At 55.0% G+C, this 13,565-nt stretch overlaps 1 protein-coding gene across 1 annotated transcript in view; it reads left to right on the forward strand.

Annotated features, from left to right (window-relative positions):
• Positions 1–13,565, forward strand: part of CASZ1 (castor zinc finger 1) — a 166,556-nt gene that overhangs the window by 130,193 nt on the left and 22,798 nt on the right. The window contains exon 5 of the mRNA XM_006866394.1: positions 12,169–12,657. Within this exon, the coding sequence (XP_006866456.1) occupies positions 12,169–12,657 (489 nt within the window). The remainder of the gene's footprint in view (positions 1–12,168; positions 12,658–13,565) is intronic.

Below are 13,565 nucleotides of genomic sequence, written 5' to 3' on the forward strand. Positions count from 1 at the left end.
CAGAGCCATTTTGTGTCCTGGCTCAAGTCTGGTTAGTGTTCGGCAGGAAGTTGCCCTGCCCGTGGTTGGCGTAGTTGGACATGGAAGTGCCCAGAGTGGGACTGAGCCTCCTAAGTGTGTCAGGTCTTGACAAGTTAAGTGGCCGGACCTTCAACAAGTCTGCCCAGCTCTCGGGCCTTCGTTCCCTTCTAGTTCCCAAAGTCTGTGCAAATCTAGAATGGTTCTACCTTCACGGTCCCCTCCTACGTCTCAGAGCACATGGAACGTGAGTGTAGACCTCCCTCCCAAATACCTTGCCTTCCTCTGGAAAGAGGAGAAAGCAAGGGTTGGCAGGTGCAGTCTGTCCATCTGAGAGCATACCCACTTGAAAGTCTCTGTCCCCACCTCCCATTCTCAGGAGGCAGGCTGGGCATGGTGCCATCTGAACACCCTCTGCCTTGCCCTCCACCAGCCCTTCTCCTGACCCCACCTGTGTCTTTTCCTGGTGACTCAGAGGTCGCCTCCTCCAGTGGCAGTGAGGGTGGGAAGGAGTTGGAGGGAGTCTTCTTCCCGCCTGATTCTTGATCAGCTGGAGTTTGAGTTCTCTGCCTCAACCTCCCCTCTCCTCTCACCATGAATCACCTATCTTGGGGAGGGGGGCCAAGGGAGAAGGAGGGCAGCTTTTGATTCGTCTCCATTTCCTCAGAGCAAAATCTTCAGTGTCCAGGTTCACAGAGGCATTGAAGTCTTTAGGGCCTGTGTACCCCTGGCATAGCTGGGTGACACGAGGACCCAGATCCCAGGAGACATGAGGTTAGAGGGAGTCTCTGGTCCCGGCCCAACATCTCACCTCCACGGGTGACTTGAGGTTGTTCACAGTAGCCTGGGCAGCTGTGATGAACAGCAGGGGAGGAATGGGGGACTGCCCAGGGACTGGAGGGGCTGTTGACCCTGGGGCAGGGCTGCTATTGGCAGACACTGGGGTACAGAGTGGCTACTGCCGAGATTGGAGGCCCAGGTGAATGGAACACTTGGGCACTGAGGGAGACTCCTTGTGGGAGAGCTGAGGGTTAGAGACACTGTACTGAACAGTCCCATTATGACGTTAAGCCGTATGAGGAGGAGAGAACTAGGATTCTACAGAGGAGAAAGGACATATGGGTGGCAGCAGCGCTGGACTAGAAGTCCGGAGGGCAGTCCTTGGTACACCCAGCATTCAGCCCAGAGAGCCTGGACAAAGAAGAGTGAGAGAGACCTTAGAGGGGCTAAGTCAAAAGCCAGTCCAGCAGTACGATGGTGTCGGTCACCTGCCGGGCATGGATATGTCTTCACCCTGGGAGACATGCTCATTGTACCACAGAGGGTCCCTGCTGACCCCTCTTCTTGGCCTCAGGATAAAGCACTCTGCTATGGAGCCAGCTTAGGGTTGCTCACCTCATCCAGGTGACCTCTCCTCCCAGGGTTGATGCATGACCCATCGTCATCCATCTCTCTCCCTTCCCTAGAGCCAGGAGCCTGAGTCTCCTAGTGGAACTTTGGGAGTGTGTAGAGACGGGACAGACGGCAGGACTGGCCCAGCCTTCCTCATCCTGGATGCTCTGGTCTTAGCCGAGCCCCTAGGCCCAGCTTTCCTTTGAACCTATGGGGATGGGCACTGCCCAGTGAGGCCCAGCCTGGCCTACCTGGGTGCTTCCTCCCCACAGGTGGACCCAGCAGAGTTGGAACCTGAGTCAGGAAGGAAGGGCCTGCCCAACCTAGAGAGAATCCCAGAGTGGTTGAGTCCAGGGCCAGGAATCCCTAACTGCAGGGTCTAGTAATGCCCGTGGTGCCAGGCATCCATTGCCTTTCCCCAGCCAGCCATGGCTGGATCTGACCTAGACCCTGGCACCCGGAAATGCCTCGGGCCCTGCTGTGTGTTGGCATTGCACCCTTCCCAGCCTCACAAGCCTCCCCAGCCCCAGACTCTGTGAATTTCCTGTCCTGTACCCACCAGTCCAACCCTGCTACCTCAGCTCCCAGCTGGACACATAGGCCACACTGACCCCAGACACACATCCCGGACTCCCATCCCTTTCTCCACATATGTCTGCTTCTGGTTCCTGCCCTGTAGGTCTGAGTCCCCTGGCCCAGCCTGGCCCGGGCCTCCGTCCCCCCTGGCTCCCACAGTTGCATTTTGCTGCCAGCGCAGGGCACTGAAAAACTGCTGGCACTGCCAAAAACCCTGTGTGCGCTATGACTCCCCAAACATCCCTTTATTTTTATTGTTCTGTTAATTACTGTTTAAACTTTAATAAGTCACTTCGTCAGGAGGGGGGACCTGCCGTGAGCTTTTCTGTGCAAACATAGGCCTGGAGTGACTCCGGTGTAATATAACCCTTTATGCGATGTGGGAATGTTTAGATTGTAACAGAAACTTGTTATTTTAATGACAGTAAAGGGGGGGGGGGGTCTATGCAAGGAAAGGGAGGAGGTGTGGGTGGCAGCCCTGTTCCCCTTGGGTCCCCACTAAGGGCTTAGGGTGGCCTAGCTTCACTGGGGTCTCTCCCTTGCTGCTGCAGCCAAATGTCCAAAGAGCTAGGGACCCTTGTGGGCTGCCCTGAAGTCTGCTCGGAACAGGGAATCTCAGGCCAGTCAGCCAGGAGAGAGGACTGTCTCCAGGGTGGAGGCCTCCTAGATGGCCTAGGCAAGTGTAGGCCCAATGAGAAGGTGGGGCTTTGTTGGGTAGGAATGGGGACGAAGGGAAGAAGGTTGCAGGGCCATTTGAGGTCACTGTGCCCACCCCTCAAACTAAGGAGGAAGTCCCCTCCCAATTCCCAGGAGCCTTGTCTGAAGTCCTACCATGGCTAGTGAATGCATGCCATGCATCATCCAGTTCTGTGCCAGACACCCTGCTGTCCTTTCAACCTCCTGCCTACAGACCAGGAACCCGAGGCCCGGGGCCAGGAGGTGGCTTGCTTAAAGTCACTGCTGTCCAGAGGTCGAGCTAAGTTTCTAAGGTGGGCTTGTCTTGTTTGGAAGCTGCCACACTCCAGGTAGGACTCCTGGTGTGGCGCCATAGGATAAGCACTAGCTCTCAAGGTCGGTTTGAACTGTAAGATAGGAGGTTCAGATTCAACCAGACTCAACCAGCCTAAGGAAAGTAGCCAAGTCTCAAAAATTAAAGCTTAAATTTCGGGTCCTCAGAGTACAGATTTCTGAAGGAACCCCCATTGTGTTAGTAATTAAATTAGTCCCCTCTTGAATGATAATGGTGCGCTGGTAGCATAGATTTTACAGGGTCACTTCGGAGTTGGAATTGACTCGATGGCACTTAACCACAGAGTGCAGGTGCCTGAGCTCCACACTGTCCCGTAGTAGCAAGGGGAGAGCGTGTCAGACCATTTTCTGGGATTCAGGGTCATCCTCTTTGGCTTTAGACAGGGTACACCTTGTGAGTGAGTCCCCTGTGCCAACCTACCGCCTCCAACTCCCTGTCTGGAACGGGAGCTGAAAGAGAAAATGAAGCCAGAATTGCCCTCAGTCTGAGAACAGGTCACATGTCATTTTCCTCACAAAGCACTGGGTGGAAGGGACTTAGAGGGTCTGGGGCCCCAGGAAGGTACAGTGCATCTTGTTCACCCTTATCTTGGCTGAGATCCATGATTGTTTAACCGCCCCCCCCCGCCCCCGAGACCTGTCAACAGGTAAGGGTGGCCCTTGGAGAGGGTACCTTGTCCCCGGCAAGGACCCCTTGAACCCATATCCTCGACATTATCTTCATTCGTTTTGTCTGTCTATCTGGCCCACCTGTGGAAATCTGCTCTGTACAAGACACTGGAGGTTCAGACACAAGTAAGCCCATGTTTGTCCTCAAGGATCTCACACCTGGAGCAGAGGAGTGAAGGCAAGACCAAAGGGTTGGCCTCCCTGAAGACCGGGATGTCCCATCCCGGTCCAGCCAGGATGGCGACCCCTGGCACTCTTATCTGGCCTCCCCTCTCTGTGGCCTCCCACTGAGGCCAATCACAGGAGAACCCTGTGTGTTCCCTCTGCCCCTGTCCACGCTGGGCCGGACAGAGGCCGGGCTCCTTCACACTGGAGGCGAGAGCCCCCCAGATGGCGACAGCGTGGGCCACGAATCGCTGAGGTTTTCCTTTTCTGAGCAGCGCGTTTCCCTAAATTGTCTTTGACTGCGTGCATGGGTAATGAAAGTTTATGCCCTTGTTAGAAGGACAGGCGGCCAGTTCCAGTTAGAACTGGGGCTGTCTCCCTGCCAGCCCCCCTCAGCCCCCCTCCCCAACAGGAGAGCGATCGAGCATGAGTGTGTGTGTACACTGGTGAGTATGTGTGAGCTCTCGTATACCCACACACACACCTCCCTGGTGGATAAGAAGGCTGTTAGGGGAAAGGAGAGGGGACGGGAAAAAAAAAAGAGAGAGAGAAAAAAAATTTCCATATTTGTGTAAGTTGCTTTAAAAGCATTTTATCATGTCATAAAAAAGGAAAAGTACTCTCAGAAATTGATCCTCTCCGCCAGCCCATTGGACAGAAGGACGTTGGGATGTTAATGGCTATCCTGCTCCGGGGTGGCTTATTAAAAAATTTATACATAAATGCTTAAAATTGCATAAATTATTTAAAAAAACCAACAAAGTAAGCAATTTGAATTCCCTCTTTTCCTCCCCTTCTCTCAGTCCCCCTTCTGCGGTCCCCCTTTTGTAGCCCCTTCCTCATGTTCCTCCCCCACCCCCCCAGGCTCTCTGCCCCCTCCTCTGGGGTTTCCCCCTCTTGCCTCCACTTCCCACCTCGCACCCTGACACCGTCTGCCCTTCCCTTCTCCTGGGTTTCCCTGCATCACCCACAAATTAATGAAGCAGCCGGCCCACTACCAAACACTCACATGCACACGCACTAATAAAAACACCACTAATAATGCCCCAAATCGAGAAATTAAATATTAAGGCCAAAGGGGGCGGATGCGGAGTGGGGCCACCGCCACCGTAGCCGAAGTTGGAGCTGATGAGTGTGTCTCTCGCAGGCGTGGAATGTCACCCACACATCCTGGAGACTGGAGTGGGGAGTTTTATGATGGTTTTTCATTGATTTGTTTCCCCAGCGCAGCTGCCGACCTCTATTGAGGGACAAACATAATCAGCACTGACGCAAATTAGATGGTTATTCGTTTTGAAAATTGACAGAAAAACAATAAAAAAGATGAAATGCTCCCAAATCAATAGATATAATGAAATTCAAATAATCCGAGAGATGAGGTCTCCATGGCAACTGATAATGTGGAAAAGAAAACAATTTAATAAAGGACAGACACACTTTGAAAACAGATTGGGCCCGGGGAGGGGGGCGGGCTGGCGGGCGGAGGGCTGGAGCGTGGGCTGGCGAGTGAAGGATCACTGTCCGTCCCAAGGACACCCGCCATAATTAAGCGAGGCTTTCGGCCCCAGAAAGTGCAGATTCAGGTTTTAATACACAAAATTATTTCAGGAGCAGTGAATCGGAAAGTCGTTTGTAATGACCTTCCTGAGAGGCCCGGGCGCGGGCCATGTTGGAGGCTGGGCGGCCGGGCGCTGAGTTATGGCGTATTTGTGTTTTTATAGTGCAGAGGGGAGGGGGTGTCTGGGGGGGAGGGGGGAGAAGGTTAAACAGTATTTACAGCTCAGTTGTTTTCAGAGAGGAAAGAGAAATAGAGTTCATGGGGAGATGGCGGGCAGGCGAGAAGGCGGGCTGGGGAGGCCTCTGGGGGAACAGAGGGAGAGGAGGTAGGCCTGGGGGTCTCCCACCTTCAGTTTCACCTCAGAGACCCCCTATGTGACTCCAGGAACAGCAGAGAGGCATAGGCGTGGCCTCCCTACCTCCAGTTCCTGGTGTGATTCAGTAGTGGGAACTTTTAGGTCTGGTACCTCTCCAGGGAAGGGCAGAGCCTGGATCCAGGCCCTGAGCTGGCTGGCCACGCCCACCAGAGGGAAGGGCTGTGCATCCCAGTAGACACACTGCCCTTCTTGAGTCGAATGCTGTGTCTAGGTTTGCCCAGCCCTCAGGGGGACTTGAGGCTTGGTCATGGGCCTTGGGGATGCTACACACCCTAGCAGTGGCTGGAACTTCAGCTTTCTTACCATCTTTTCCTGGGGTCCACAACCCTGCCAAGTGACTACCTTCAAAGGGCACACAGAGGGGGCAGAACAGACACCCTCCGCAGCCCTCCAGAGCCACTTGCCTGGAGCAGGGAACCTACTCACTGCTTGAGGCCTGCCAGGCCACCCTTCCTCAGGCTGTCTTGCGAATCACTGAAGAAAGGAGGTGGCAGGAGCCACACTTGTGTTCTATAGCCATGACCACCCCCTGCAATCCCCTCCCCGTTTCCAGGAGCTGCTCTGCATGTGTGTGTGACCATAACACAATGGTGCAAACCCAGAGGCACCAAGCGGGTGTGTGTGCACGCAGGCCTGCACACGGCCTGTGTGGGTGTGCTCTCGGTGTGTGTCTTTTAAATCTCCCCTGGGTGGCAACTCTTTTTTTCTCCCCTTCCTGTTTGGCTGTGACCTGGGGGAGATTGATGGCCAGCCTGTGCAGTGGATGCTAACAGTTCTCCTGATTTATAGTTACTTACGCTAAGTGAGGCCACTTAGACGCGTCTGGATAGTAAACCTTTTAACTGGACTAAAAAATCATAATAAATAAATAAACAAAGGGGGGCCAGTGAGCACCCCACAGCCTAGTCCCCCACTCTCGCATCCAGGAGCTGTCGAGGCCCAGGGGGGTCTGGCTGGGCACCCCTGGGAGCAGAGGATACTTGTCCCTCCCCAGCTAGAGCTTGGAGCCTTCTGTTCTGAGCTGGGAATGTTATTGGTCCCAAGTGGGAGGGACACCTAGGGGGACAAGTTTCTGGGATCACAGCTGCAGGAGACAGGGCAGGAACTGTTAAAATAAAGGTGGGCTACAAAGTGGAGTGGAGTAGGAATAGCAGCAGGGAATAGGCAACTACCCAAGGGGTTCTGGGGAGTGGAAGGGGTAGCAGATACCTTTGGAAACCCTCTTGTACCTGCACAGTGATGGCTCTTGTGATGACTTTTTTAAAATGTCTGTCCCCTCATTTAAACTGTTCCTCACCCATGAGGAACATCTGTCTGTCTCACTCACGCTGATCCTCAGCACCCAGCCTAGGGCCTGGCCGAGAGAAGGTGCTATAGCGCACTTGTTGAATAAACATAGGCATAAACCCCACACTATGACCATCTAGTCAATTTCAAGTCATAGCAACCCTCCAGGACTGAGCAGAGCTACCTCACCGGGTTTCCAAGGCTGTAAATCTGTATGGGAAACACATTACTTCATCTTGCCCTGAGAAGCGGCTGGTTGGTTCTAACTGCTGACCTTTTGGTTAGCAGCTGAGCGAGTGCTTTAACCACTAGCCACCAGGGCTCCTTGAACTTATAGTAGCAGATCAGCCCAAACTGGGTGAGGCTTCTGTCAAGTTCAAGTTCTTCTGCAGTGGTGACTCTGGCTTTGGGGCCAGCCCTGAGACCCGGGACAGCCATGTGTGCCGCCCTCCAGGAACATGAACTTGGAAGTCTGAGCCTGGTGGGAAGCTCATGTGACTGGCAGTTCCTGGCTTACGTGGCTACTGCTACCTCATCTAGAAATGGGGATGGTACAACCAGCTGCAAGGGGGCATTATGGAGATTCATCAAGGGCTCCACAGACACCTCAAAGGGCTCGACACATCCTGGCACGGAGGAGGTGGCTGAGAACCAGGGAGTGAGCCCACAGAGGCCACAGCTGCCTGTGTCGGTGCCTGGCGTTGCCCATGGACCCGAGCCGCCTGGCAGAGGGCAGGCATGGCTGCCCCCGCCCCAGGGGACTGGTTCCTGGCCCTGCCTCCCACCTCCTGATATACAGCGGGTATTAGGCCGCCCAAAGGGGATACTGCATCCTTAGGAAGAAATATGTCCTCATTTTTCTTAAACACCGTTTCCACTGAGTGAAATGTTTAGAAGGGACGCACGGGGAGAACTTTATTTCCTACCAGGGAGTTCAGAGCCACCAAGCAGAGCCCATAAAGCACCGGGAGCCTGGTGGCTGACAGGCGGCCCGGCCTGAAACACCATCACTCACCGCCCCAGGGCAGGACACGAAACTCAGAGACACAGAGCCCGGGCAGTGGGCACAGGCCACATCTGCTTGGCAGGGCAGCCCTGAACCCTGGCTGCCTGTGGGCACACACCTAGTTCTGTCCTGCAGGGAAGCCTGACTCCTAGCCACCTTACCCTATGCACCCAATGTCAGGGAACAAAGGGCCCACCAGGTACAGTCACAGAAGCCCCCCTCTTTCTCTGGCTGATTGTGGCAGGAGCGCCGGCCTTCCTCAGCCTTTGGAGGGAGTGATGAAATTCATGCCATCTTGGGCCCCTTCTCCCGAGGCCCTCCCCTCATTCGATTTCTGAAGCTGGCTGATTTGAATATTTATAAATATCAGTAAATTATTTATTGTAGCAATCTGCTGCACCATTTTACCCATTGCAGTTAACACTTTAGGGGGCTTCACATTATTGGAGCAGGGAGTAGGGGTGTGGAGGAGACCGGCAGGGCAGAAAGGAGCTGGCTGGGCAGGCTGGGACTTCCCAGTGCCAGCCCAGAAACCTCAGTGAGGATGTTACTGAGGGCAGTCCAGTGAGCCCTTCTGAGCCCAGGCCTAGGAGAGCTCTTGTCCAGGGTGAGCCCAGGTTCTGAGACACCAGAACAGCTGTGAGGATCAGTTTCCTCCTCTATAAAAGGGGGACCATGATAGTACCTGCTTCACGGGGTGGTTATCGACGAGGATGCTGCCTGGGAGAGCTGCTCTGGTAGGGAGCAGAGCCCTAGGAGGGGAGGTCCAAGCCAGGGTGGACAATGAAGGATGAAAGGACAGCAGAACAGCCTGGCCCCAGCCCCCAAGTCTCTCCTTTTCTCCCTCCCTGTTCCGGGCCAGGTGAGATGGCCTGGTCTGGGGATCTCCTACCTAGATGTCTGGCTTCCTGTCCCCTTCCAGATACCTGATTGCTGGACCCTGTGATGGGCAGGCATCCCCTCCCTTTATCATCCTACACCCACTGCATTGAGGAGAGACCCTGCCGGGGCCCAGAGCTAGTGAGTAGCAGGGAGGGCCAGGCTGTGAGCTTCCAGCCCAAGCTCAGAACCACTGGATCTCTTTCCTGGTGGGTCCACCAGAGACACAGAAGCCCCAGGGTGGAGAGGGTCCACCGCCTGCCCGCAGGTACCAGCCTGGCCGGTCCCATCTCAGCTGCCCCCTCCCCTTGCCTCGCCCCTGGTAAGCGAACAGGAGTGCCCGTTCCTTCCCACCCTCCGGTCCAGTCTGCCTCCTGGGCAGTATTGTTCCCAGAGGAAGTGCCCAGTGTAAATAGAGCAGCGGGCAGGCTGGTGGCGGGAAGGAGATGAAAGGGGCAGTGACAGGGCCGGGGACGGATGGCTTCCTCCCATTGAGGCCTGGCCATGGCGTTTATATTTTAGGGAAGAAAGTCAGGAGAATGTTTACATGGGCAGGAGCCTAGGGTCAGACTGCTGGGGGAAGGGAGCAGTCTGCAGGTCCCAGGGTCCTGATGGGAGGAGAGAGGCCCAGGGTGGGCAGCTGGGACTCAGATCTGGACCCTCGCCTTCCGTCAGCCTCAATGTGGCTCTGCTCACACACAACACTGCCTCCCGCCCTACAGCCTGGCCCACATGGCCTTCTCCCACCTCCACCCATGGGGCTAGCAGCAGAGTCAGAGGGAGGCCAACATCTGGAAGGCAGGTGGGCTGGGACCAAGTGGCAGCTGGAGAGCAGGTGTATGGGGAATCATCAGGAGGACCAGAGGGCCCAGGGTACACAGCTGCATCGCAGCTGGTGGGGGCCCAGGAAGGGACTGAGGCAGGCTTATAGCCGAGATGGGGAGAAGGTGGGCTGGGCTGGATGAGCCACAGTTCGGGGGAGGCTGCAGGATGGGTGGGGGCCTCGGGAGGGGGTGTCACCAGCAGCAAGTGCAGCCGGGAGCTTGTGCTGTCCTCTTCCTTGGAATAAATATTTATAGATTCATTTGCCGTCTGCCGTACACACTTGGCTGCTTCCCTCCTGGTAAAAATAGTTCAGCGTCCCCCCCTCCCGCCCTTTCCTTCCCCATCCAAGCCAGAAGACCAGGGGACAGGGGACCAGGGACGCCTGCTCCCAGTAGGGTCAAGTGTGAGAGCAATGAGAATTTGGGGCACATTGGAAGAAACTCATTGTCACCAAGTCTGGGAGCCTGGCCCAGAAACTGGGGAGCTGGTGAGATTAGGGGCCCCATTACTGAGTTTGGAGGATGATTCCCCCCCATCTGGGTTTGGGGCCTAGAGGTGAGGAGAGGGACAAAGTGTAAGGAGAACAGGCAGTGGTTTGGACAAGGTGCGGCCCACAGCACTGTAGAGCCAAACAGACCCTTTTCTGAGGGTGGCTTGGGGTGGTTGGAATTCCTGGGACCCCCAGGACCAAGTGAGACTGTGTACATGGACATTGGTCACCTGGCTAGGATCTGACTGGGACCACTGGGCATTGTGTGTGTCAGGGGACAAGTGTCTGTAGGAGTAGATTCACTGTGGGATGAGTTCTGGCAGCCCTGCCTGATGTGTCTCTCAGTGCACTTCCCAGGGTTGGCCCTCTCTAGTGAAGCCCCTTCTAGCTGTGGGCTTGGGGAGCTTGGCCTATATGAGGTCTTAGACCAGCCTGGTTCTTTGCTGGGGGACACTTGAATCAGGCCACAGGGAGTTTTGCAATTGGGGACCAGCTTTGGTACAACCCCCTGTGCACAAAGTGAGTGTGAGATGAAGGCGACATCTATGGCAGTCACCACTGGTTCACAGTTCCACCACAGAGACTGACACAGCAGGTGGCTCACTAGATGGTTGGATGCACAGACGGACACAGAAGGACAAGTGGACATACAGATCAACATGTGTGTGTGTTCGCCCTGGTTGGCCTTTGTGGCAGGTTGGGTGGGCATGTTGTTTGCCCTCAGGACCTTCGCTGTCTGTCTGGGCTGAGGTGCACACTCCCTGCCCAGGGTGTGTTTCCGCTGTTTGAGTTGGGTTGTCCTCTATTCAGGGATTAGGCACTGAGACTGCAGCTTCTGGGATTCCCATTGAGAAACTAAGGAACCCCTACCTGTTCCAGCTGGGGCTCTGCTGCTGCTGGAAAATTCCAAAGTCGGCTAGGCTTCCCACGGTATAAGAGCTGACCACAGCCCAGAAGGACAGTGAGGTCTTGGGGTGGGGCAAGTGACCCTAGGACAGGCTAAGGCTGTGCCCTGGACTCTTACTGATGAGGGTGAGGCAACAGAAAATTGCCAAGAAGCCAAAAGAGGGGCTGAAGAGGGGACAGGAAGACCCTAACAAAAGGTGGGAACTGAGAAAACGGAACCTTTCTGGAGGGTTCTGAGTAGCTACAGAAAAGACCCTCCAATGAAATGGAGGTTGGAGTTGGGTGGAGCCCCAAGAGATGATGCTCAGGAGGAAAGGGGGGCAGGGGTACACATGCGACTGGGCAGTTGGGTGAGAGGCTGCATAGACTGGTCCCTGGTCCTCCCGAGACACCATGAGGTGAAGAGAAAGCTCACAGGTGGGGTTACACCATCCTCAACCAGTACCACCCCTCACCAGCTCTAACCTGCAACTGCCTCCAAGCTCATTGGTGTCTCAGTTTCCATGTGTGATTTACCCACACCCTTTTACATGGGCTCACCCACCCCCTATATTCCAGGGTTCACCTTCTCCTTGATTCTGAGGTTCATCCATCCCCTTTATACATGGACTCACCCACCTCCTTTATGCCAGGGCTCATTCACCCTTTAATTCTGGGGCTCACTATCTCTCAGAGGAGGCTAACACACTCAGGAAATGCTCCCAGGAACCAGATGTGGGGAAGAAGAATGCCTCTTGTATTTGAAAAGTCACTCATTCATTCATATATTCGTTTGTATTCGCAAGCTATTTACTGGAGTACCTAGTATGTGCCAGGCGCTGTGACAGGCTCTGGGGTGATGCAAGGCTCCGAACAGCCTCAGACAGAATAGGAGAACCTGGATCATGAAGACCTCTGGCTTGGGGTGTGGGGCAGAACCTGGGTCCTAGCCTTTCAGGGGATGGACAGTTCTTGGCCTGCATCCTAACTTTTGCCGTCCTCCATCCCTACAGCTGAAGGCACCCGGTGCTCGGACCCACCTACAGGCAAGCCCGCAATGGCGGCCAAGCGCAAAGGCGGCCTGAAGCTCAACGCCATCTGTGCCAAGCTGAGCCGCCAGGTGGTGGTGGAGAAAGGAGCAGAAGCCAGCTCCCACATAGAGGTCAGTCCACTGCGACCCCAGGACAAAGAACGCAGTGGCCCTGAGACTGGGGTGGCCCGCGCCCCCCGCAGTGAAGAAGACAAGAGGCGGGCAGTGATCGAGAAGTGGGTTAACGGGGAGTACAGTGAGGAGCCAGCGCCTGCCTCTGTGCTAGGGCGGATTACCCGAGAGGGCCTGGATCTGCCTCCCGAGGGTGTCTACATGGTGCAGCCCCAGGGCTGCAGCGATGACGAAGACCACGGGGAAGAGCCCACCAAGGACAGCAGTGCCCTGGAGGACAAGGACTCGGACCGGGCAGCCTCTAAGGACGACAGTGGTTCTAATGCTAAGCAGGCTTCAGGTGAGTGGCTTCCAAGGCATGGGACATAATTCTACAGGGCTGCCCAATGGGAATGGGGAAGGTTATGTGGCCAGGAAGTATACATACATCCGAGATTCCTGCTTCATGTAGTCACACTGCACCCTGACATAGAGGAGGCTCTGGAGGAAGAGGTGGGGCTCAGACCCAAAGTATTACTGTTGTTATGTGCAACTCATAGCAACCCTGTGCAGGGTTTCCGAGGCTGTAAATCTTCACGGGAGCAGAAAACCTCATCTTTCTTCCACGGAACAGCTGGTAGTTTCGAACTGCTGACCTTGCGGTTCACAGCCTGATTTATAACCGCTATACTACTAGACTCCCAGAAACCAGTTGCAAACAGGTGGAGGAGGGAGGGCCACCAAGCAGAAAAAGAGAAGGGACAAAGCAGGCAGTTTCCCAAATGTGAGCTGGGCTAAGAGCTCCCTAACAGGAAATGATGGCTGGACAGACAGACAGAAGATAGGTGGATGGATGGACAACAGATAGTGGATGGGTGGGTGAATGGACGGATGGACAGACAGCTGGTAGGTGGAGAGATGAATGGATGGCTAGTGGGTGAGTGGATAAGGTGGATGATGGATGGACATGGGGTAGGTGAGTAGATGGCTGGTTCTATATTTACCACACCTGTACAGGGAGGAACCTGTGGGAGACACAGTACCTGCGTGTCAGTGTGGGGCGCAGAGGTCAGCATCATGGAACTACCTGAGCTGCTTGTCTCCAAACATGATTTCTCAGGAAGCCCTAAGATATGCTTTGTTCTCCCATACCTCCCTTTGGTCTCCCATCTCATCTCCCCTTGCCTTTTCCTTCGCTGGCTCTCCTAGGCAGCGCCATCAGCTCAGAATGGGGATGAGGCACAGGGCCACAGGATGGTGCAGTCTAGC

The sequence above is a fragment of the Chrysochloris asiatica genome, unplaced genomic scaffold (genome assembly GCF_000296735.1).
Source record: "Chrysochloris asiatica unplaced genomic scaffold, ChrAsi1.0 scaffold00090, whole genome shotgun sequence".
NCBI classification, from domain to species: Eukaryota; Metazoa; Chordata; class Mammalia; order Afrosoricida; family Chrysochloridae; genus Chrysochloris; species Chrysochloris asiatica.